Raw genomic sequence first — 25578 nt, forward strand, 5'->3', positions numbered from 1 at the left:
CCCGATTCATATGCTCCTTGCATTTTGTCGAAAGTGACTACATTGGGTTCGCAGGTGTCAAATATGGAATCCAATACCATTTAGTTCAGCGACGTATCGTCCACAACAATTGTTTTTTTTTTTAGTGATAATTGTAAAAAAAAAAAAAAAAAATGTAAACATTGCAAAATGCATAACAAAAAAAAAAAAAAAAAAAAAAGTCTACTCACACCAGGGATTGAACCCGTGTCCGTTGCGTGTGAAGCGAACGTCTTTCCACTGAGCTTTTTTTCTCTTTATTGAACTCAACATTGCAGCACAGAATGCTATGTCATTACAAGGAGCTCACGCCCAGCGACTTCTGGGCGGACTAAAGTTCTCTCATGTTCTTAATTTCACTGAATAAGTGTGCCCACTCAGGCGTAGTTTCTGGTGTTCTGCAATACACCGTTTGAACCTCGTTTACAATATCGATAAAATGCTTCTGTACAGACTTAATTTTTGGGTCAGCATGCCGAAATTCCATCCTTGTTTTCCAAATGCTAAACAGGCCGAGTATCATAAAAAGATCGTAGGGCACAGTGTCACTTTCTTCAACAGGTAAATACCTAATGGTCTCCGGGGACAACATAAAATCTTTTTTCAGGGTCCTTTGAAGAATGTCCCAAAAAAACACAGCATCCCAACAATAAATAAAAACGTGTTCGATGGTTTCTGGTGTCTTACACAGGAGACAATCCACCGACCAAGGAACAAAGATTCCCTTATCTCTTAGCCATGGCTTGACTGGCAATGTCTCGCTGTGCAATTTAAAGAAAAAGGACTTTACCCCTGGTGGAACACACATCCTTTTCACACGCTGGAGCACATCTTGACCCGGACATTGGCTGTACACCGATCGATACAGTGGCGCAGGGAAAAGGAGCTCAATCAGGTCACGACTGAGCTTCTTTTTAGTGACACTACCCAGGTAGTCCATCGAAAAACGCGCTCGCAAAAACAATACAGCGTCTTTCACTTCTTTTAAATAACCAGAAAAACAAGGGGGTTCAGTACATTCACTAGTCACCAACACTGCCGGCAAAGAGTTCGCCAGTCTCACCTGGATAATTGCTCGTAGGAAGGGATGATTCTGGTCGCGTAGGAAAAAGAAGCGCGAAACAATCTTACGGACGAAAAGATGCGAGAGGCCAAGGCCTCCCGACTTGACGCTCCGGAAAAGGTTATCTCTTCTCATCCTTTCCCACCCGGACCTCCAGATGAGAGTGGCGAACACCCTATGGAACTTTTGGATACTCATTCGTGTACATGCCAAAACTTGCATAATGTACCAGATCTTTGCGATTAAAAAAATATTACACACTGTGGCGCGCGCAAAAATTGACAAGTTCCGACTGACCCAAGTGTCCGCCTTCGTCTTTAAATCTTTTGCGAGCTCCGTCCAGTACGGCGTGCTAACTTTGTAATATTCCAAGGGCACCCCAAGATATGTACATGGCGTCGTTTCCCAATTAAAGCCTGCAAAGTAATGCGGTTTTAAAGCCCACCTCCCGTGCCACACCCCACAACATTTCCCCCAGTTCACTGCCGCTCCTGTGGCGTTACAATATTCTTTCGTGAGAACGACAGTTTCCATGACGCTTTCTTCGTCTTTACAAAAAATAGCCACATCGTCAGCGTATGCGGACACTTTAACTTCAACATTATTGAAAAGAAACCCCCGGATATTCTTGCTAGCTATCACGCTCACACAGAAAGGTTCAAGGTACAGAGCAAATAGTAAGGGTGAAAGGGGACATCCCTGTCTGACTGACGAAAGCACTGCAATTTTCTTAGAAACATTATTATTTAACACCAGCCTGGTGGTACAACCTTTATACGCCATATCTACGCCCTTTAGGACAACTTTGCCTACATTAACATGCAATAAAATACTCTTTAGAACATCATGTCTAACTCTATCAAACGCTTTCTCCAAGTCTAATTGTATCATTGCCACTTTATCCCTCCCAACAGCTTCAAAAATGCTTCTCGCTATATGAATATTAGTTTGAATGGACCTTCCTTTAATGCCACATGTCTGGTGATCCCCGATGAGGTCTCGAATGACACACTGGAGCCTACGCGTAATAATCTTAGTGAAAATCTTGTAGTCTATGTTACATAATGTAATCGGCCTATATCCCGTCACGCTGAGCCTTTTCGACAAGTCCTCCGACTTCGGTATCAGTATGGTGTGGGCCTCTACAAAGGAACGCGGTAGACAGTAATTTTCGAATGACTCATTAAATACGGCCAACAGTACGGGACTAAGGGTATTTTTAAAGGTTTGGTAAAATTCTCCACAAAGCCCATCAGGCCCCGGGGTTTTCTGTCTCGCTAGCGAATCTATTGCTCGTTCAACCTCTCCTAGCGTGATTTCTCCCTCGAGCCACGTTGTAACCTCCTCATCCAACTTGGGCATGAGTGACAGAAAATCTTTAAATTTACGAAATCCTACGGGAGTCGGTTTTTCCCCAAAAAGTTTCCCAAAGTACTCAACAAAAGCTTCTTCTATAACATCTTTATCGCTGCTAATTTTCCCTTTATATTCTATTTCTCTTATTTCTCGAGTCAGGGCATACTTCTTTTCCTCAGCCAGAGCTCGCTTAGTCGGCTGTTCTCCCAACAGAAATTTCTCCGAGCGTGCCCGCACAACTGCCCCTTTATACTTTTCATTGTATATTTGATCTAACTCCATTTTGATGTGCCGAATGTCATCGCCGCAAGTTCCAGGGCGCTCACACTCTACTCGACACAATGCGTTAAGGTCTTGCTTCAACTGCCTTTCGCGAGCTCGAGCTTGGAAGGCGATGTTACTGGCCCTTTCTACCGCGGCCAACTTAACTCCCTCTTTGAATCCTTCCCAGGCTTCCCTGATACAAGTCTCTTTTTCGACCACACCCCGCAACAGCTCAGCGACAGTGGTTGCAAAAAGTTTATCATTCAAAAGTGTTCGGTTTAATTTCCAAAGATGCCAGTTAAAACGAGACGCTCTGCTTTCTTTCCTGCCAATTTTTACGCTTACGAGGCAGTGGTCAGTAAAAAAAATGGGCTGGACACGGTAGCCGTGCACAGTGCGCAGTACGTCAACTGTAACATAAATACGATCTAAACGAGCGTGTGACCTATTTTGAAAATGCGTATACCTTACGCCACTTCTTATGGTGCATAAGGCACCGACGTCCTCGAGCCCACACACATTTACAATTTCTTTCATAAGTCTCGAACTGCTGTCACCACTCGTGGCCGCTCCAGTACTATCCCGCTCGTCACAGACACAATTAAAGTCACCCATGCACACGATCACTTTGTCGCACTCCAGATAATTACGTAGAAATTGAAAAAAAACTTCTCTATCCTTCGCGTTATTGGGAGCGTAGATACATATCACTCGCCACTGGACATCTGACAGCGTGAAATCACAAGAAATGAACCGCCCGCACTCATCGATAACAACTTGCAAGTTTTCATAGTTCACAGACTTTCTTAAAAAAAGAAAACAGCCCCCCGACCGACCCGCAGCATGACTAGCGGCAACTTCATATCGCCGGAGATAAGGCCTCAGCGCTCTCTCGATGTTCTCTTCTGTCTGCAATTTAGTTTCTTGCACCGCAAGGAAGTCCGGCTGCTCGTCCTCTACCAGACGCTGCAGTTGGTACTGCTTCCTCGACGAGGCCAACCCACGGACGTTTAAAGTGGCGAAACTAAGAGACATATTACTATCAAGGAGCTAAAATAGAGAGAAGGCTAAGCTACGATACAAAAAGCCGCTTAAGTCAAACAGGTAAACACATACAAAAAAATACAACATTCTTACTTGTACTAGGCCGCCTAAGCAATATTATTCAGCCGCAGTACAGTTCCTTCACTATGGAGCCTTCGGCACGTGCCTCCGGTGGTCCTTGAGGGGGGGCGTGGCGTCGGCCCCTCTTCGAAGTCACCGTCTGCCACCTCTGGAGTACCCTCTCCTGCAGGTTCTGCGGTTGACTGGGCTCCTGGGTTGGTGTCGGTTCCAGGGAACGCTTGGCAGAGCCGCTCACGGCGTCCATCTCGCCGTCCTTCTGGTCGTTCTCCCTTTCAACGGCAGCCAGGGTCGACTCCCGGCAGGCGTAGTCGTGCTCGCGCTCGTCCCCCTGCAGGGCCGAAACGCGTGCGACGTCGTCGCCCACCGGTTTCGGGGTGTCCTTGTTTTCTGCGGGGAGCTCGGCCGTGGTGGACGTCTCGGGTGGTGGGACGACGACGGTGGTCTCGGCTCGCCTCTGAGGTTGGCTGCCCTCCGAGTTTCCGCCTGCCGCGTCCTCAGCTTCATCCTGGTCCATGAGTAGCTCCGAGGCGTCGTCCTCAGGGCCGCCGTTAGCCACGTCTGCGTAGGTTTTCTTGCAGTCGTCGCGTAGGTGTCCGAAACGCCTGCAGCTCTCGCAGCGCGGCACTCGGCACTCCCTACGAATGTGGCCGGTTCGACGGCACCTGAGGCAGAGCGGAGCTCTACCCGGGGCCAGCACCAAGGCCGTGCAGCCTGGGAGTCGTAGTTGGTGCGGCAGGTTTTCGAGCGTGACGCCTTCCCTTAGGGTCAGCCTCACGACTCGGGTGGTCGACTGCACACCTTCGAAGCCTCCGACACGCCAGGTCTCTCGGGCGACGTCTTCAACCTTGCCGTACGGCTCCAGGGCCTTCTTCACGGTTTCGTCCGAAAGGTGAAAAGAAATCCAATGAAGCTTCAGCCTCACCTCGGCCTTCTCCGGGTCGACGACGATGCAGCGTCTCCCTTTGGCCTCGAAGGACGCGGCGTCCACCAGCTTCTTCTTGGCCGACGGTGTTTTCAGAGTCACCATCCACACGTGGTTCATCTGAAATGAACCACATGCGGCGATTTCGCCTAGTACTCCCGCTTTCTCGAGTCCGGCTTTAAAATCTTCAATGCGATAAGGCCGCGCCGTAATGTCGGCGTGCAGAAAGACAGAATTCAGGGCGTGAACGCCCTTCGGCAGGGGAGGCAGTACGATCCTGTATCCTTGGGAGCCTAACTCAGCAGAAATTCCACGGCTATCAGCGGCCGTTACCGCTCCGACGGAGCTCATCGCGATACGTCTTGATAGCTCGGAAGCCAGGCGACGAATCCCCCTTTCCACTGAGCTACGGAAGGAAATTTTTTTTTTCTCTCTCAAAAGTGTTTATTTACATTTACACGAGAACACTATATACAATTTAGATTATGTACAAGCGTCAAAGAAACAAAATAATTGAACGGTTATCACCCTATACACTGAGAGTGTTACTAGAAATATGCGGAGGGCAAGCCTGATTGGCTGATCGCGACCCCCTATCTGAGCGTCGTCTGCTCCTTTGCAACGCCGTCTGCTCGCAACATCGTCTGCGCCTGTCTTACTTTTCCTGCGACTTCCGGAAGCGCAGGTCTTTACGAGCGAGCTCGACTTCGCCTTTCAGAGAGCGGTGAATCTCCGACAGTGAGATTCACCGCTCGAGTGACATCATTAATCACATATGAATTGAGTTATGCAGCAACCGAAAAGGTACCTGCAATATTCCCATTCTAATTTCGCTTCCCCTAAATGGCATGCTTCGCGAATCGACAACTTCCACGAAAATCTAGAGCCCTTATTCTTGTAATAGTTTCAAATTATTGGAAGTGTTTTAACTTCTAACTTGCCCTCTGTTAATTAATTACTGGTGTGAACAGTGAAGGAAGTGACATAGGCAAGAACAAAATTTCGTCGGTTGAAGCAGATTTATCGGGATCAAACTACTTCGTAAATGCTCTTTTAATAACTGAACCCTCGTTTCGTAAACAAACACAGACTTCCACATTTAAAGGAGCGGTGCAACGAAATTCACTTGGAATGTTTTTCGCTTTACACGAGCTTACTGGGACTAGTGGGACTCAAGGATACTCGCACGCAACGCCACTGCCCAAGAAACGCCTTCGTTGCGGTGTAATTTCGAGGAGAAAAGCGATAATTTTCATTCAATCTCTCCTTTGCAAATTTTGATGACGTAACGTGGGGATCGCAGTACACCCAAGTGACGATATTTGAATGCGGTTCATAGATTGGACCCGAGCATTGCGTGGGAACTCGAATTGGGCTCGTGATAATTACTAGCTCGAGAAGCATTCGGGTATATGGCCCGTGTCCAATTGCTGCAACGACGACAATAGCCGAGCCATAACAATGTCTGGAACTCGGCGCGTGCCCTGTGCTTGCAGACCCCAGCGCGTGGCTATGATCAACATTGGCGGCATATAATCGACTCCAGATCACGTGACCGCTTGTTCTGGCTGCGAGTTGAGGGGGAGAACGGTGCTTGTTTTTCTTTAATTTTTTTCTGGAACTTCTATTGCGTGGGGTGAAAAACGGACGCGTGTTTCAGCGGTATTTGCGCAAGGTACAAAAATTGTTGCATCGCCCCATAGAAAAAACTGCGTGCGATTCTATGACATCGACCGCTGCCGTTCGGGCACATTTCAATTTAAAGAATTTATCATGAGAAGCGAGAAGATATTTTCTTTTTGTATATACACGCTGTCTTTTTGAATGGGGAAAATGTTTCGCATCAGATTTTGTACTAATCTTGTTCTTTTTAAATGCAGTAATTTAGACCTTGGTGGCCATTTTGTTTTGTGACTCAACGTTAAAAAATAAGAAGTTATACCTCAGAGGTTGGTGAAACCATTGCAGTATTCGTATCAGTCGGTGGAAGGAAGAGTGTTCAGTTGCACTGGCAGACCAGATATCGGCTTTAGAGCACTTCTTTGCAGTCAGTACCCATCGAAAACTGTTGAGGGGCGTCTTAGGAGGGAGAAGATTTACGGGCACCTTTTCGCTTTTTCCAAACTTATCGTTCTGGAATAAAATCCATATGGAGTTTCGCTAAAAGGTTTAAAACAACATGTGTGCACCATGTGCGTCGCTTGCTTAGCGCTTGCTTAACTTCCTGCCCACAATTGTCCGTAAAACACGCTAAGGGGGCCCCAGTACAAAAGAAAGCTCCATAACCGTCCTTCCGGCAAGCTCCAATTAAAAAAAAAAAAAAAAAAAAAATCTGACAAGGGGCATGGGAGGCCGTGTTAAATTTTGTTGTTCTGGCACGCTCTTGTACAACGAGCTTACAAACGCCAGCTGATCTAGAGACGGGAACTTTATGGCATCCTTGTTTCCTTGTTGAGGAAAAGAGAACGAGAAGGCCATTGCGCCAGAGGCCCTTCGGAGTGTTTTTTCTGCTTTCTGCCTAAACTTTCTTAAATAAAAATAAAAATAAAAAACGACTAACATTTATAAATTTTCAGGGGCCAGCATGGGGCCCCCTGACAGCCTGGGGCCCAGGGCTGCAGCCCCCTTAGCCCGTACCTTAATCCGGCCCTGAGCCCAGTGGTGGCTGTTTCAAGGGGGGGGGGGGGGGGGGGGGGGGCAAAACACATGCCTTACCCCCCCTTTCTGAGAACTGGGGGGGGGGGGGGGGGGGGAGGGCAAGCACCAAGATGGCGGCGCCCACACAACATTATCGGGGAATAGAGCCAGCTCTCTCGTGGTGATGGTTACTGCCTCGGTGTTCTTCAAGTATACCGGAAAGCCGACGCCCTGCTCCTCCCCCGATCTTCTCTCCGCTTGGTGGAGGGAGTCGCCCTGTCTGGAGACGGACCATAACGTCTTCGTTGCCCGGGCTCCGATTCCCGTGGCTACGGTACGCGCCCCAGCTGGCGGTTCTCTGGGCGCAGTGGGATCTGCGACGCACGCACACACACGCATACGCTGGCAGGGGGCGAAACCAAGTTCACATCGCAGTTTGTTTTCCAAAGAGTGGCACAGCCGGGAAGACAGTCTGCATACAAATTCGAACGCGAGTCACCGCGAGATCCGCGCTTCGAATGCCGCATGCCAATGAGTTCGAGGATAAAACTTGGCAGGCAGCATTCGAACCACGGATATTGCGGTGACTGATGTCGGCAGACTGCCCTTTGTATAATGTATGAACAGTGTGACCCCGGCTTCAGTCTAAAAATTTTGTCCGCGACATGTCTGCCTGCTTTTTATGGGTGGTTGGATATTCCGGCTGTTTCTTTCATACGGAAGAAAGAAAAAAAAAATGTTGGCCACGCATTTGCCAGCAACGTTTTCCTAGAAGCAACTAACACTTTCGCTTGCAACGTTTTTCATAAAATGAATTACTATATATATATATATATATATTTTTTTTTTTACACATAAGTCGTTTTATTGGTTTTACAGGTTCGGATCGTTATATAGTTTCCTTTGTGCACTGAGATGGCACAAAGTGCATTCCAAAGCGCGTCTTTTTTTTTTTTTTTTTTCCTTTTTTCCCCTCTTTACAGGTATAGTATTTAGCGTGCACCAACTTTTCAGGTGGACATGGGCGCTTGGGTTCTTGTGAAATTCTGAACCTCTTCCCCCCTTTCCCCAAGCTGACTTTTCACCCTAATTTGTGTCATTGGTTCCGCTTGTGCCGGAGCCGCCCTTAATCTCCAGAGACTCCAGACAGTTGACGTCAGTTGATGTATTGATGCCGCGCATATACGAACCATGGTGGGCACGCTCTTGTCAGCTCTGTGTACAACCTAGAGCGTCCATTTCAAATAGAAAGAAACTTTAGCGTAGAGCAACCATGGCGATATATATTTTCCGTCGCTCGTATATGTTTCTTGATTGGCATTAGCAGCGCAAACGTGTTCTGTGCTCATCGTTGTTTACTAGGATACCCGAGGAGCTTCTTTTTGAGAGGCCCAGCAGTGGTGCATGCGCAAACAATCTTTATGCCTAACGTCTGTGTTTCGGTTTCCAAGAAACGGAGATACGTATAGCTTCTCGGGTAACTTGGAGATTCAGGAAGGTCGTGACCGACAATCCTTTTTTCGTCTTCTTGCGAAGATTCTTGTCGCTGACGCGATGTCCACCGATTCCCTCGGGAACCGACTGCCTTCAGGAACCAAGACTGCGGGCTTGAGCGCGCCTGTGGACTATCAGATACAACTCGGAAGTTAAAAGGGGCCATGAAACGATCTTTATAGTTTCGTAAATAGTATCTAGAGTCACTAACTAACGTTAATAACTGACTAAACATGCCTTTGTTTTTCTTTCTAGGCAATGACAGTCGCCAAAAAAAATTCGAGAAATATGAGCATCGTTTATCCCCTCATTTCAGAGCTAGAACTGCAGGCCACGTGGTCTGGTGCCTATCCTATATGCCGCCACCGTTAATCATGCCCATGGTGTTAACGAAGTAGAAACTGCGTGCTAAAATCCGAGCATTGTTAGAGTTCGGCTATTCTCATCACCGCAGTGGTTGGACACAGTCCACTAACCCGAGCGTCCGCCGATGCATTGAATGTTACGAGCCGAAGTCGAGTGCCCACGCAGTTCTGGTGTACAATCTACGAGTCGCGCTCGACTATCGTCAGGTGGGTGGTTTCGATCCCACAATCACGTCATCAAGCTTTGCAAAGGCAAGACTGAAAAAAAAATTGTCCCATTTTATCCTCGCGAAGTTCACCGCGACAGAGAAACGTCTGAACCAGTCGCGGTCTGTAGCGAGTTTACGTGGGCCAGACTAAGTCTCTGCAAAGTCATGAACATTCCAAACCGATATCGTTCCATGACCTTTTTAACGCCCACAACTTCATTCGTTGCACAACAAATACACCGAGGCCAGTTCGTGCGGAGGACGGGGCAGTTATACATCTCTCTTCCCGACGCTGCAAGAACGTATCATGGGGTTTTGCCCACTATTTGTACAGTTACAAAACAAAAGTATAAAGAAACTGAGCGATATTTTCTTCTTTTTTACCTACGCTGATGCGTACGGGTTCTGAAATACAACCTGACAGTTCATATTTTAGTTCAGCATTTACAAACCCAAGCGTAGCCAACCGGAAAAACAGAAAATATTTAAAGGCTGCTTCTAAGAAATTAGGAAGATTAGCATACATCGTCCTGTTAAAGTCCCAGTATCGTTTCAATTCAGACAGGTAAATCACAAATGACCATTACGTGACCGGGTATGCTTCTTTTTTTTTTTTTTTCAATCGCATTGTCGCTTTAGTGGATGCTCACTCTGGAAACAAATGAAATAAATGAAGACGGTGGCGAACATGTCTTGTTCATCCTCGATAACTGGGCACGAAGGTGCAGTTCTGACTCTGTCCAATCACACGGGAGCTGTTGGCCATTAAGTGCAAACCGCACGTAAGCGATTTCGCGAGCGACGAGACAAGCGACGGCGACCCGCTTCGCTGCCGCCTGGTCAGTCGCGCGACGAGGCAAACCGCTTGAAAACGACGGAAGAAATAAACGACCAAGGCGATGAGCGACGTTTTATAGAAATCCAAAAACCGAGCGACGCGACGAGCGACAGTGAGAAATCTTCGTCGCTCGTCGCCGACTCTCGTCAATGCATCGCCGTCGCTCGTCTCATCAATCGCTAAATCGCTTACATGCGGTTCAGCCTTTATACATTGTCCTTCCCGATGCATCAGTGGGCATAGGACATAATAAACACAAAGAGGAAGGACACTGCGCATGCGCAGTGTACTTCCTTTTTGTGCTGTGTATTGATTCAGATTCGCTAAACGCGTGATCAAGTCTCTACTCAGTATTATATTCAGTTTATTAAAATAAAAATACAGAGATGTCCAACCGCTTTGTGGGCTCAAAATGACGGCTTATATACGCGCGTGATTTTATTAGCCGAGTCTGACCCGACGAGTCCTCAAGAGGCCTCCTGGAGACTCGCGCACATTGCACATAGCGCCATTCAGAGGTGGCGCGACTACGAGGAACGAACGCGCTTATACGGATTCTTGCATTCGTTTCCCCAACCGCGTAAGCACTAAGGATTGGAAATCACGTCCCACGCACGTCGAGTAAGAGAGCAAAAGAAAGGTATACACACAATATATAATTATACAGTACAAGGAGGGCGGGCATGCATCGAGAGCAAAGCGCGCCTTGTCACCGACAGCGTATACGAAGCGTGGGGCGTGGCCTATGCGCTCACGCGCTCCGCGATTGGTTCTTGGCCATTCATATCGGCGAGTGCGGCAATCTCATTGGCTGCGATGCGTATAATGAGATGCTCTGCCGCGCCCAACGCTTCTGAAGCTGTCAGTGACCCTGTGAGAGACAAGCTGCGTTCATAAACGATGACGTGAGGCTGAGAGGAGTGAGGGATGGCTCCGGACGACAGTCCTCTTCTCAGTGGTCGATGATGTTGGTGACGAACTGGACGTCGTCTTCCTTGACGCCGTTGCGCTCGCTGCCCATCTTCAGGCCCATGGACAGGCCGATGGCGAACGTGTACACGCGGGAGTCGATCACGTAGCCCTCGTCGCTGTAGTCTGCGCAGAGGACGTGGGCCACCGTGAGTTGCATACCACACGCGATATCTCAAGAGACGCCCGCAGCAGACTGTGTTTGTTACGTTCGGGCCTGTCCGATCCATGCCACCCAGAAGATAAGTCCCGCGCCTTTCCCCCCAGACGTCATTACTACTAGTGAGCATCGACTCCGGCGCGCCAGCGTCTCACGAGGAGCGGGACTCTAGCATGCGGAGACGCCAAGAGGGACGGACGGGTCTGCCATTTTGCGGCGTCTTTTGTCGAGCGGGACCACCAATGATGACGTCATGCGCAGGCCTTTAAGTGCTATTGCGTTTATTTGCATACACCGCACATAAGGTCACAAGAGGTACACCCGTAGCAGGTTTTGTTTTTCTTTCTTTTAAGTCCGTTTAACTCATCGGTGATCTCGTCCAGAGCGTAGACCTTGCTAACCTTTGCATTCCGTATTCAAAATTAGAAAAAAAAAGTGGAAGGGAGGGCCTGACCACTGCTGGGAGCCAAAGCACCACCTGACTCGTGGATAATGGGTATTACAAATTTAACAGCAGCAAAGTGCAGCGCGTCCCAAAGAAAATTTACAGTAGTTTTTTTTACTGCAAAAAGAAATTACATTTTTCCGAACGCTCTTTCCCCTCCCAAAATGTAGCGCAAGCGGTCCGAACCAGGTGCCAAAGTTTCAAAATTAACCGTTATCCTATTAAACAGTTAAAAAGCGATTTCTTTTTTAATTTTCAATAGAAAAATGGGTCCCGTTTTCGCTCGATTTCGATGACTGGCGCCATTTACTCCATGTATTCCAGAGCTCCGTCGAGTGCTGTTTTCCCATTGAAATTTTCAGGAAATCTTTTACTACTGAATAAGATGACGGCTAGTTTTGAAATTCTGGCATCTCAAGTTCGAACTTGTTGTTACAAAAAAAAAAAAAAAAAAAAAGTAAATACTTTTGGGGGACACTTTGTAGATACTGCTCCGAGTCTTCGCATTATGCTAGCAGCAAATGCATTTCGCGTGCAAGGCAAGGGTACCATCTCTTTATGATCACACACAATTGAATGTCGCGTTTTTCTCTTCTCATGCGTGTTGTGAATAGTGGTTAATATTATGCGAGTGTAAAAACCGAAGAGGCCGTTAATGGTGAAGGACGTACCATTTAACCGCTCCAGGACGTCGTTCATGGGAACCTGGACCACCTCGTAGAACTCTGCAATGACAAAACAAGACAACTTAGTTTATAAACTAATCTCATCAGCTGCTACAGGTCCACAAGATCACTTCCAGACTGATGATGGAAAATGTAAAAGGCTGACATCATATCATATCGGTCTTGCTGAACACACGTTGTTTATACATGGATGCGACCGTTGCATCGAATCGCGTTTTGAGGGCTCGATTGGACAGAAGAGGGGCAGAGGGAGATTGGATGGTACGTAATTGGTCTCCTTTTAATTCGATGGGCTTCGATCGCATTCATGCGCGTGAACGTAGCCACCGTTGTGGATCTCTCGGCAGGACACGAGTTTAAAATTTAAATCCACAGGAAGAACTCAGTCCGCTTTCTTTCAAAGAAACTGCAGCTGCCCGAGACTTTCAGGTTGTACATTTTGATCGCCTGCAGCCTTGGTTCTTCATCAACAGCTTGATTCTCGTTCCACTCCTTCTAATGAGGGATGCTGCACCACTCACCTCCTTCAGCGAACTTCTGTTGTGCGTTGAGGTTTCGGAGGTCGTCTCCGTTGATCTACGGAAGAAAAAATCGAGCACAGATCAGGAGGAATGTTGAGGATCAACGCCTCAGTGACTGTGATAGTATATGGTTCGTTATAACGGGAGTTATGCTTATAACGATATCGAAGTTTCACGCGATACCCTCGCTGAATGAGTCTGATTGCTCGATCTCTCTCATGTGCATAAAGTGGCTTAGGCTCGCAACTTGTATGGCTCAGCACTTACCTCTACGGAAACAATCTTTGTGGTGCAGGTCGTGTGAATTGGATCAGATGCAGTCACTGAAAGATACAGGAGAGATTCCTATAGACCTTGAAATTTCAACATCGACACAGTTTTTGCGTGAATGGGCTCACTTCGGGCAAAGGAAATTTTAATACGTGTTGGAAATCGTATACTTACGTGGGCTGACTTGTTTGACGCCCGTCGACGTGTAACCAGTCTGAGAGTTGAGACGGCGCAGCGCAGACTGCTGAGAGGAGGTTTCTGGAGATTCCACGACGCCTGCGCACAAAAGGTAACTCTGAAGTCTGTACCCACAGTCACACAGTGAAACGTTTCTACTCTTACGAGGCCTTAAAGAGATGCTGAACCGAAATTAGTATTTCGCAAAATAAGGCCACAGAAGTGTTGAACGGGACGCTACGAACTCCAAGACCTCAATTATACATCGACATCTCATACTGATGGTCGTATTTTTGGAAAAGAGGGGCGCGATCAAGGCGCGGTCTCTGACGTCACGATCCTCCTGGAACAGTTGAGAATGAGGACAAGCGGCCTCGTTTCTCTCCTCGCTTCGGTTCACCAGCTCGATGGGACGAAGCGAGGAGGAGAAGGAATGAGAATCGTGACGTCACATGTGTCGTCGGCCTCGTCAGCCGTGTTCAATCGCGCATTTCTTCAAAAATATGGCCATCCGTTAAGATATATCACTGTATGAGTGGTGTTTTTGGGTTTTGCAGCGTCCCGCCTATCGCTACAGCCCTGTTTTGTATACCCTCGAAATTTCGGTTCACAAGTGTGTGAACGAAGTGTGGTTCACACACTTGCTACTGCTTACGACCGTGTGATTTAAAACATCTTAGAATCTCTCACGACGAGAGAACACACTGGCGCAATCTATCGGGTGGCCGTGGAACACATGCAGTTTTCGTATATTTCCTATATTTTTCGCTCATTCTTTTTTATTTGGTTTGACAAACTGTTTATAATGTTATTAACTTCCATTTCTCAAAGATAGTACGTAGCTTTTATCTCGGATATAAACGCTTTACAGCAGGTGTGCATGGGCGCCGCCATAACTGACCTTCAGTTTTTGTTCCCTCTTATTCCGTTCGCTTCACTTCATTACCCCAGCAGGACAGGTTATTGCCATTTTAAGTGTTAATGTGTCCTTCTCCCTAGCATAGGCCCCTGTGGAGACTCGTCAACGCCCGCTTCAGTGGCTCGGCATCTCGGTAAGACAAGAGAAGGGCGGCTATGGCGGCTCAATCTGGCGCGTCTATACCGCAAAACCCTCGCCCTAGTGCAGGGCCTCCGAGATCCCGAAGCGCGCGAACTTCGGGATCTCGGAGGCCATGCCTAGTGAAATGCAGTTCCAGAGTCAGCTCATAGATGGCGCCAGCGTTGTAGTCTGTTTTCTCGTCGGAAGAGATCACAAGAACTCGGTCGTAAGCAAACGCAAGTATGTGAACGGGCCTTAAGAAGATGCAGGTTTAGTGTCCCGGCTATAGAAGCGCCTATACAGATCCTACGACATCGACGCTTAGTGAGCCTGTCCTACTTAAAAAGGTAACTAAGGTGTCCGGGATGTTTCGCTATCGTTCAACGCATACACGCGGGAAAAAAAGGCAAACCCCGTAGAAGTGTCAGAGGATTCTCTCACCAGCAGGCAGTTCAAGGGTGAAGGCCTTCACGGACGGTCTGTACTGTTTCACGAGCACAAGGCAGTCGTACTTGAGCATGCGGTGCAGGATGGGAAGGGCGCACACCGCTGCAATGCAAGACAATCATAGCGTCAGCCGGAGCGTATCGGCAATGTTTCGTTGGCACGAATATAATTACAGATAAATGCTATCGCCACGGTCCGTTGTGGTTTTTGTTCAACAACCATTTTCACTTGGGAGAAAGATGACTAAAGACTAAAGAAGTGCGGAACTAGAACGCGACTGAATGTGAAAGCATAGTGATAGAATAGCACAGAATAAAGTTGGACGTCACACACGTGACACTGCGTGTGACTGAACTACAATATATTGTCAGTCCGAGTTTCTACGATATATATTAATGTCGTCATTATTGCTTATCACGGTTGGAGGGGGTTGTACAGGTCAGCTACGTAAGATTTCAATATGTTAGCGGGATGTTAAGTCTGGTGAAGGCCGACATACAAAAAGAGAATGCCCGTAATAAAACAAGTTGTTAGGAAATGATGGATGGTGACCGAACGTTGTGAACCTTCCATGGGCCCACTTTGCGGACGACATATCAGCGGTAGAACGGACACATGGGATGCTGCGCGCACACTACGTGGGGAACTCTATGTTTAATTGACCAAAGCTGAATATGATCATTGGGATCTCATGATGGCATCATAATCCAGATAGTCTCAAGCAGATGTCCAGTCGGATTCAATCATATAAACTTACAGTCTGCATCGGTATTCTTTGTCTTGTGGCATCTCTCGGCAACTTCCCAGATTCTAAAAAAAAAAAAAAAAAAAAAACACGAATGAAGACTGTTTTGTAAAAAAAACGCGGTCAAAATAATCCACACGCAAATTTCAACCACAGGAGGTTTACCAATGTTGGTACCACAAGTTTCACTGTCTCGAAGCAACAATTGACGTATGTCACAAGTAACGACAACCAATACAAATGACAAAGCACACTCCGCTGGAACAAAATGGCGACATTCAGTTCAAACCTCTGCTGTGCGCCGCCATTCGCTTCCTAAAACCTGCACCGTCACGCAGTCGGCGCTTCAAAAAATGTCGCTACTTCTAAGAAGCTCTTATCTAGAGACTTTAGACTTTCCTCTCATCCGTTGTCTGCCTCTACCTTTTCAGTTTCGGCGGTCACGTTGGTCACGTCTCGTGGCGATCTGCCAGGCTTTATGGTTGAGCGAAAGAGAGCACGTGAACGACGCGCACTCGTCGACTTACTTCTGCGTTCCCGATGCATCCACGTACTTGTACTTGGAAAGGCTCATGTGCTCACCACGTGCAATCTCCTGCGCAACATGAAAAGAAAAAAGAACACAATGAAACAACTCGCAACGTCAAAGGCTGTCAGAGATTGGCCTCGATTTCTCGAGTGCCGCGGTTACAGTGTCCTCATGGAGCATTGCATTGCACTGGACTCTCGAGATAGGCTTGGCGAACAGTGGCCCTCTGTCGGTCCCTGCTTTTACGCGTACACACACATAGCTCGTAATCAGGCTTTCGTTACAGATTAGGATGTCCGCAATCTCTTCCGGGGCTTTATGCCCGAACTGGCGCACGTACGCGTTTTCGCTGCACTTTATCTGCTGCGGTTGCAGATTACACACACGCTGATGCGGAGTGCTCGCTGTTTGCTTCGACGCCTAGGGCACTCGTGACACAACTTGTGCACGATGCTATTCATATGCGTTTTTAGAAAACACGAAGTTGGCAAGCCACCGATATAGAGAGACCGACATGTCGTAAACCGTTCCAAATGGATATCTTGTACGTGGACCTCTCAATCAAACATGCTGTATGGCTCTGAAGAACTTTACTCTTTGTAGTGATGCGTCGACGAAGCTTGGAATAGGCACTACAGCCCAAGAAACGCTGGCCGCGGCTAAAGCCACTGGGTTCCGTAGGAAGTAGAGCCATTGACCTGCCTGGGCCGGACACAAACAGATACTAGCATACACCAACCTAAACCTCGCAAGGCGATGGGCTGATTGGTCTCCGTTGCCATGGCAGTCGCCATTTCTGTCCCTTCAAATCTCCAAAAGGGTCGCTCTAACCGCTCATTCACACTGGAAGCGGATCCGCGTTCGCAAAGCGGTTGTGAACGCGGTTGTATAAAGATCAGACATCAAGTGCGTGTGAAATTGTACTGGATCTTTATACAACAGCGTTTGCAACCGCTTTGCGAACGCGGATCCGCTTCCAGTGTGAATGAGCGGTAAGCCAGTCGCGCCAAGATCGCTGGTGCATCAGTGTATTCTGAAAGCATTCCTCGCCAATATAAGCGTCCTTGGCATATTGCGTGGCAATCATGGTTATCTCCACGAATCTCTTACACGTATACATATTCTTCCTGCGTATACTTCAAGACAGGGAAACGACTTCTCAATGTCGCCAAGCACGGACTCCGCGTGTGCGTGGTTGGTTGCGAACTTTGCGCGCTTGTTTCGCCGGTGTGTGGTTAGTAAAACTAGAGTGCCTTCATACACACGCGCGCTTTTGCTTGAGTGGTGACATCTCAGCCATTTTTCCGCCCAATCGTTTTTTTATGCATTTTGAAGCGCGCGCAATCTGATGTCACTCAGCTCGAGCGCGCAGCTTTGGTTAATGCATAGGCGCCATTTTACCGACCTAGTCACGCACCAAGTGCGCGAGAGCGTCACGCGCTGGCACATTCAGGGCAACAATGGATGTCTTCACCCTTAGACAGACAGACATGTAGGCACCCTAAGTAAAACCTCCGGGAACTTGGTTCCGCTCACCAAGACTGGAGGAGGTGAAGGAGGAACTGCTCGTTCCATGGACCCCAAATGGCGACCACACGAGGAGCTTGTCGTATACTCTTGTCCTATACATCTCCGCAGCCAATCCGATTGCGGCATGAGCCCATAAGAACGCTGAAGAGCCAATTACGAAGCGAGAACATAGATAATAAGCCACGCCCCGTATTTCTTAAGATGCTAGTGACTGAAAGTTCAGTTACTCCTGCAGCACATCGGATAAAAGCTCGCCGGACAAAGGCTCAATGAACAATATAAGAAGGAGAGGTTCTTTGCGGGTAAAGCAGCGACCGGGACTGAACCATCTACAGTCACGGACAGTTTAAGAAACGCCAGGCGTGACGGATCTAGGTTATCTTATTCTGAGTTTTAGCAAACTGTTACAGTGTTCCGGGTATACGCACTACCGGAACCTTTGATGGCATGCTTTTAATTACGGCATCCCAGGCACGCGCTTAAAAGCACTCTTCAAACGCTCCAGTAGCGCGGTACGGGTACGCGGAACACGGTAACGGTTTGCTAAAAGTCCCTATTGATCCGCATCCAATAAGACTGCTGCGTCAACGGATAAGAAAGCCAAAGAACGAATCACGAAGAAAGACGCATGACGACAAGAGACTACGCCGTGTTTCTCACTATCAGTGACCATATACTTATATTTCATCCAAAAAAGCAGATATCGGCTAAATAACCAAAGCAAACATAAAATAATAAACGACAGAAGGTGAACGAAAAAAGAAAGCCTCGCCGTGAGCTTGGAGCGACGGCGACGCGTCGGTAAATCCTCTCGAACCTTGAAGCTTGCCATCGGCCTGCAGGGGCAATACCGGCCAGTTGGAACTGTTCGCACATCCAGCTATACCGACGAACATATAGTCCTTCACCGGGCTTCAAAAAGGAGAACGAGAGGGAAAGCAATAAAGGCACGTGACGACGTGACAACAAGATCGACCTTGACAGCCGAGCCAAGTTCCTCCGGTCCAGTCCGGTCGGCGCCAATCTATGGAACCTTAGATAAAAGCCCTCCCCCCATGAACCCTGATCGAGTGCCCGCGAGGACAGATGCGTTTTGTTTCGACGCTACACAACACACCCTCACTCACCTCTTCGCTTCCCAGTTGCCCACCCAATATTTCCGTCGATAAGAGCCCGGGGCTCCCGGGCTCCGATAAGGGAGCTCGCTGTGGTCCAACGCAGGTGGTATCAGCGGCGTAGGATCCACTTACGGCGAAGCCCCGCTTCAAGGGGGTGACGCCGCCCACTTTACGATACGACCGGCTATATTTGTCCTCTGGACCGCGTGCATGATCCTCAATGACGCCGGTTAGCCGATTAGAAACCTCCGGCGTCCTCTGCCAAGAGCGAGGACGATCGCTCCGTCACGCTATCGTTTTACACCGCGGCCGCGCAACGCGATAAGGAAACGCAAAGCGTTTTGGTCTTGTATATTCTGCTGCGTCATACGAGGGCTGGAGGGCCTGCCGCGAAAGATTCCTTTGATACCAATAATCGTCTGCTGACTCTTTCCGCATGACGAAGCACAGCGGGCGGAAAGAACATAATGGCTTCCATTTTCTTTCCAAAACATGCACTGTCACGCCAGTCGATGGGAGCAGCAAAGGGCGTCACCCTTCTGAGCACAGTTATTGGGCACGGAGCATGAACCTTTTCCACGAAACATGTCCATGCAGCAGGGTGGAACATAAAAATCGAAACATCAATATTTAAATAATGATATAAGTCGTGATTTCAATCGACATTTAAATCATACCACGGGTTTTTCCGCTCATTTGAATCCAAGAGATGGTCAATTTAATCCAAGTGCCATTCAATTTAATTCAAGCGCCATTCAATTGAATTCTAGAGTGCTACCCAATTTGATCCCGGGTAAGTCAATTTAATCCACAATATATTTGTCTTTAGTGGTCTCTTTCGCTTACACTTTCGACAACGTTGACTTAAAATGGCTTAGACTTCTATATTACTTCGACCTATTCATAAGACGATTTACATAATAAAAGTTCAAACATTTTTATTACTTTCTCGATTACAACGAGCTACTATTGACATGAATATAACTTCGTGGAAGCTCACTCGAGATTCTGATGACTTTTGGGTTATATAGCTAGTATTGACAGAAACAACTTTGTAGAAGCAACATTTTCATTACTCAGTCGATTACTTTGAACTATTATTGACAAAGGCTATTTCATATAGGTTCAGCTAAGATTTGGATTACTTATTCGATTAGGCCGTACTATTACTATTCACCAAATTGACTTTCAAACTCAATTAACTTAGTGGTTCCTTTTATCTTTCGCCGATATATTAGTCCCACAACTGAGTTTATATCAGCATTATAGACACAGCTTGATTACTTTGAGTAACTAGTGGCCCATTTAACTTCATATTGGTCTAGTACTTTGAGCTTTTATATAACCAAGCGATTTAATCTCAGCTCAGATACCATTATGATCACTCTTTTGATTACTTCGACTTAGTCTGATTCAGCCTCGACTTCATGATTACTTTTGACATTACATTGAGCAAACAATAGACTAACTGATTTATTATGAGCACGAATCACATCATGCTCACTCATTTGATTATTTCGAGTTACTATTGACCCAATGGAGTTTAATTCGCCCTAATTGGCAACTTGGTGGCTTGATTTTTTTTAGATAATATTCAACCAATTGATTCGTTATGACCTGAATTAATGTTATGATTAGTAGTTCTATTACTTCGAGTTATTATTTATTCAATATACTATGTCAGCCTAACTGACATTAGGTGTCTCTCTTGAATACTTCCGAGGCATTATGCAACCAGTTGATCGATTATTAGTTCAATTCACATTATTCTTGCTCTTTTGACTACTTCGAGTTGTTTGCTCTAGTATGGCGGAGATTCAGTATACTAAAAAGTTGTTAATTAGAGTGTACTCATTTACAGTGATTCTTACTTCTGCATTGTCATCAGTGATCGGACGCCATGTTGAACAAGTGGGTCTAGCGGTAATTAATCAATATTTTCTATACTGGAAGCTCCGCGAATCTTGCAGAATGTGCACATCCTAAAAGTCGCAATTCCCTATACCACTGTGATAAAACGCTTTTCATCGTCATAATACGTTCTTCTTTAGACGCGCGGTGTCGGTTACATTGCCGCTGTATATATATATATATATATATATATATATATATATATATATATATATATATATATAAAGATGGCCGGGACTCGCCATGACGTCCGCGCAATGTTTCTTGAGTCTTGAGAGATGACACTTCCTTGCTGTGCGCAGAGCGCAGATGTGCTGACGCTGTCTAATATTCATATCTCTATAGGGCCTGGTACCCCCCTTCGTGAAACAAACAACGACGTCGCATATCTGAGGCCTTTGAGCGATTAATGCCTCTCTTTTTTTCCTTCCGTTGTGACTTTGTGAACAACGGTAAGTTCGTTCATGCCCTGGGTACTTTTCCGCTGAGGTTATATACCTGATATGTCGATGGGCGATAGCCCGACAATCGAAAGGCTCTCGTACTCTCAAGTCGCAGAACATTGCACGAGAAACGCGGGACCGTATGAAGAAGCGTATACAGCGGAAGACCCAGTTTCTTTGGTTTTTTTTTCTAAATAATTTTAAATGCTGAAATGCCTGTCAAAATGTTCCGCACTTTTTTTTTTTTTTTTTTTTTTATGTGAGACGAGTGTCTTAGCCTAAAAGGTTAATAGTCTTCAGAGTGTTGCTGTGACAGACAGAAATTCAATCGGAACTTCGCATTGCCACCCACTTTCTCTCGCATATGCCTCTAATATAGAAGCCACGCCAAAGAAGTCATGCTGAAGCCAAAATACTCTTATGTTTAAACAAAAGCCGACATTACACAGCAGTGTCATGCACTGGTATCGGAGGCTAAATGGAGACAAACGCATTCATGCCATGTCAAATATAAAAGGAATGCCAATTAAAAAAAAAAAAGTTAAAATTCTAGAAATTTATATTTTAATTGCTGCAAACATAATTTTCAAATCGCAAATAGAGATCGGCATTACTTTTCTAAACCGATGCCTAGTTTATTTTTAAACAAAGGTCGAAACGAAAGCTACACCTCATCCTTCCTTCCGAAGAATTATTTGAAACCAATAACACGTAATAACCTATCCGCACACCTGTTTCCGGCTCCTGCCAAGGCTTGTGTCATTGTTTCATTATAACACAGACTGAATTGCACAGTAATCAACTAGCTGATCAGAGACCTTTCAGAGCTTTTTGACGGCGCCTGCACTTACAAAGTGTATATATTAAAGGATTAGGCTGCGAGTTGTAGGACGCTGTTGCAGAAACTGTGGTGAGTTCAGTCCAGTAGTTCAGTAGTCACTTCTTTTATATTGTACTAAAAGCCACGAGCACGAACCTGTTGCGACTTGCAGTGAAAGCACGTGCCAAGACTTCTAACATTTATGAACCAGTGTCGACTTCTGATGGCTGATCTACTAAACGCTTTTATATTCGATCTTGTCAAGGGGTTAACACGTATATGGGCTAGAAAAAATAGTTATTTTGGAAATTAAATTATCTTTCGAAGCAAAGGGAATTGACCCATAACCGTTTCTGATGCCGCGCGGTCCTAACCTCTCACTGAAACGCGCGTTAAAAAGTTGTTGCCTATCCGTGTTAAGTTTGTCTGTTCACTGGAAAACAATTTTGCCATCTATAAAACATTGACGACTGCTTTTAACATAAACAAAAAAAAACTGAGCGAAGGTACGTTTGTATACATGTTGTGCTGTACATCCCCGCGAATCCTTTGTGGTCAAGCAATCTCGTCAATCTGAAGAACCTCTGGGATGTACCTTCCAACATGATAAACGATAGGGGAGCTATATCTATGTCACTCGGGATTATAACAGCATGGAAAGTATACATCACGACATATACTTCTGAAACAAGAGATTTTCCGGCTGTTCCTCTTTGCGAACACTTAGGAAGGTATGGTGATTGAGGAATAACAGAAGCGTTTCGGGGCACTTGTGTGTGTGTAATGCTCAAATTTGTGAGATGTTCTATTTTGTGTTCTTTTTCTTCCACAGGCTGTGACAATTATGTAAATGGTAATAACGTGTAGGTATGTGGATCTTGGTCAAATTGTGAACCAAGCTTGTCCGAAAGAACCGAAGTTGGCCTACACCTGTTCTAATGACCGCTACTGTGCCGAGCAGTGACTAATTAGCACAGCTTGTGGAGTCCTCAGTCCATGGGGTATACGCAGGGCAGTAAGTCCACGAGAGCATATAAGCCACGGTCGAACTGCTAAAACATCATACAAGAGACCGTCTGCACGCTGTCTGAGGCCTTCCTTGTATGGCGGTCATGTCAGATTGTTCGCTCAAAAACTGCCTGCAGACGTGTTCTAAGCACACACACGTATGAAACAAATATAGATCGAATTTGAGGCGCGTCCGCAGATGTCATCATGCATCTACGGGGAACAGCGTTTCTCTTGTATGATGTGTATACGTACGAGCAGTAAGTATATGATTGCGGCTTGACAAGAAAGGTTCTTTTTCCGACTCACCTCCGAGGAGACGTGGGTGAACTTTTTCTTGTCGATCCTCTTGGAGTGTGACGGAGTCGGCGACGGAGCCATCGCAGTCCTGTTGGCATTGAAGTAAGACATGGCGGGAATCAGCGCTGCGGTGAATCACAAGTGCGCCGCGTCGCGAGTCACAACAACAATCACAAACGTGTGAACGAGGGGAGGAGTCACTCTGCTGACGGGTTTCTTGGCAGCCGTTCTTTTAAAGGCTCCGCTACGCCGGCCTACGCCGCAACTTGGGTCCCTTATCGAGTCTCGCCAGAGGGCGACATTGGCTGCCCGGCTGCCAACTTGTGCGAACTTTGAGACGGCCGCGAGAGAATATCTTTTCCCCTACTTCTTTTTTTTATTTTTTTCGGGCTTTGCTTTGCGCAAGTGATACGTGATTGTGAGCGCGTGCGCGCGAAGGACGCATTTCCTGCGCGGAGTCGGCGCTTCCACGTGTTCCGGTCATGATCGACGACGGGTCTCTCGCTCCGTCGGTCCAAGGAGCCACGAACGATACCATCTTCTTGCGCTTATGGCCCACTATCTTCGTATACTCAATTTCACAGACTGCTTTTAACCGTGAATCAACTCATTCGTTTGTTCATCGTGGGAAGCTGCAAGACCATGCTGCGAAGGGCGTTCTAAAGGGAGATTTGCGTGCATTCATTTGTGGGGTAGTTAGTGGTACGTGCGCGGCTTCGGACTCCGATGTCTCGCGATTCCTGTGCCGAACGTCACCTTGCTCGGTACAATACTGCTGACAACTATTTGGGACACAAGTTTGGGTCAAATTCGTACGCCCCCCCCCCCCCCCCCCCCCCCCCCCCAACCAGAACAGACTAGAATTTTGACCGGAGCGCGCGTCCACAGACAATGATATATTTTTTTCTTCAGAAGTATACGTGCTCCAGCTTGCAGAGGGTTTGTTAGTTGTTAGGCTTTGCAGGACAGGGGTATTCGGGGCACAAATGAAGAGGGCCCCTTCCACGAGAGTGTAAGGGCCCTCTTCATTGTAAACACAGGAGGGTAACGGATTTTGCAGGAAGACCAGTCGGGTTGTACGCCTCAGTTGTAAGTTAAAGAATACGTCCATTTGATAGGTATACTTTAATTCGTAAAGGACAGGGTGCATCATTTCATCGCTGATGCTACTGTTCGTGAAAAAAAAACAAAAAAAACAACGTATTTTTATAACGAGAATAGGCACCGATTCGCATTATCCGTGCGCTCTTCATCTGAGAAAGTTCTGATATGCCGATTCGTGTACAAAAGGCCCATTCACACTGTAGTTTTCTTGCACTTTCCTGTGCTACTTTCTGACAGCCATTAACAGGACATCCGTGCTTCATGTGTCGCGTGGAACTTTTGCAAACGCTATATAAGACCCCTCTCAAAAATCCGCGCCTGTCCGCCATTGCTTCATCACGTGCTCTGCGCAAGTACTGGACACGAGGCTGCGTGGCTGCGTGAGCGTTCGGGCGTGAACTCGGATGGATGGATGCTAACGGCTGTACCCTTTATATCGGGCGGCAGCTTGCGCCACCTAGCCAAACAATATCGACCGCCAATGTTGCTTGCTGAACTTTTGAAAATGGGCTAATACGAACCACGGATGTGCCTTCCCTGAAAAACGGCCGTGTGACGGGCCTTTCGGAACGATTGCCTGTTTCAAGTTTGAAAACGCTATGGCGGTCATGAGTCGCGAATACAGTATCTGGGGGCTTTAGTATTGGCAGAAGCTGGTCTCCGAGCGCCGATGAGGCCGACGACTGCAAGCGCGAGCTCTATGCTTTTGAACGGGCCGGGGCCGCGCACGAACTCCCGCGGTGCAGAAACACCAACTGAAGCGATGGACCGCAGCGGACCATCCCAGCCAATCCAGCGGTGCGAACAATCACGTGACTACGTGCGTCGCACGCACGCTCCCCTCCTGGAGGCCACGCACGCGACACCCACACGGCACTGGATCGACTCCGACGGCTCGTAATCTCGTCTGCGGTCCATCTCAAACGGAGAGTGAATGGTAATGCGGAAAAGCGCCTCCAAAACTGTCCCTCCGCGATGTCGCCGAGACGATTGAGAGAGCGAGATGTTTCGATATGCATCGTCTAAGGCGCACCAGTTGGAAAACGATAGGGGAGGAAGCGGAAA

At 47.1% G+C, this 25578-nt stretch overlaps 2 protein-coding genes across 2 annotated transcripts; both read right to left on the reverse strand.

Annotated features, from left to right (window-relative positions):
• Positions 1 to 1115: 1115 nt before the first annotated feature.
• On the reverse strand, positions 1116 to 5136 carry LOC121833467. Its single transcript, XM_042286791.1, has one exon. It carries the CDS (start codon positions 5097 to 5099, stop codon positions 3867 to 3869), a length of 1233 nt encoding a protein of 410 aa, XP_042142725.1. The 5' UTR covers positions 5100 to 5136; the 3' UTR covers positions 1116 to 3866.
• A 5502-nt stretch (positions 5137 to 10638) lies between these two features.
• Positions 10639 to 23647, reverse strand: LOC8040669 (ADP-sugar pyrophosphatase). Its single transcript, XM_002401002.4, has 9 exons — positions 23419 to 23647; positions 16278 to 16345; positions 15763 to 15815; positions 15000 to 15107; positions 13517 to 13618; positions 13340 to 13395; positions 13073 to 13127; positions 12537 to 12590; positions 10639 to 11386 (listed from the first exon to the last, which is right to left on the reverse strand). The coding sequence occupies exons 1-9, from the start codon at positions 23518 to 23520 to the stop codon at positions 11244 to 11246; spliced, it is 741 nt and encodes a 246-aa protein (XP_002401046.1). The 5' UTR covers positions 23521 to 23647; the 3' UTR covers positions 10639 to 11243.
• Positions 23648 to 25578: the final 1931 nt, after the last annotated feature.

The sequence above is a fragment of the Ixodes scapularis genome, unplaced genomic scaffold (genome assembly GCF_016920785.2).
Source record: "Ixodes scapularis isolate PalLabHiFi unplaced genomic scaffold, ASM1692078v2 PGA_scaffold8__174_contigs__length_109621045, whole genome shotgun sequence".
NCBI lineage: Eukaryota > Metazoa > Arthropoda > Arachnida > Ixodida > Ixodidae > Ixodes > Ixodes scapularis.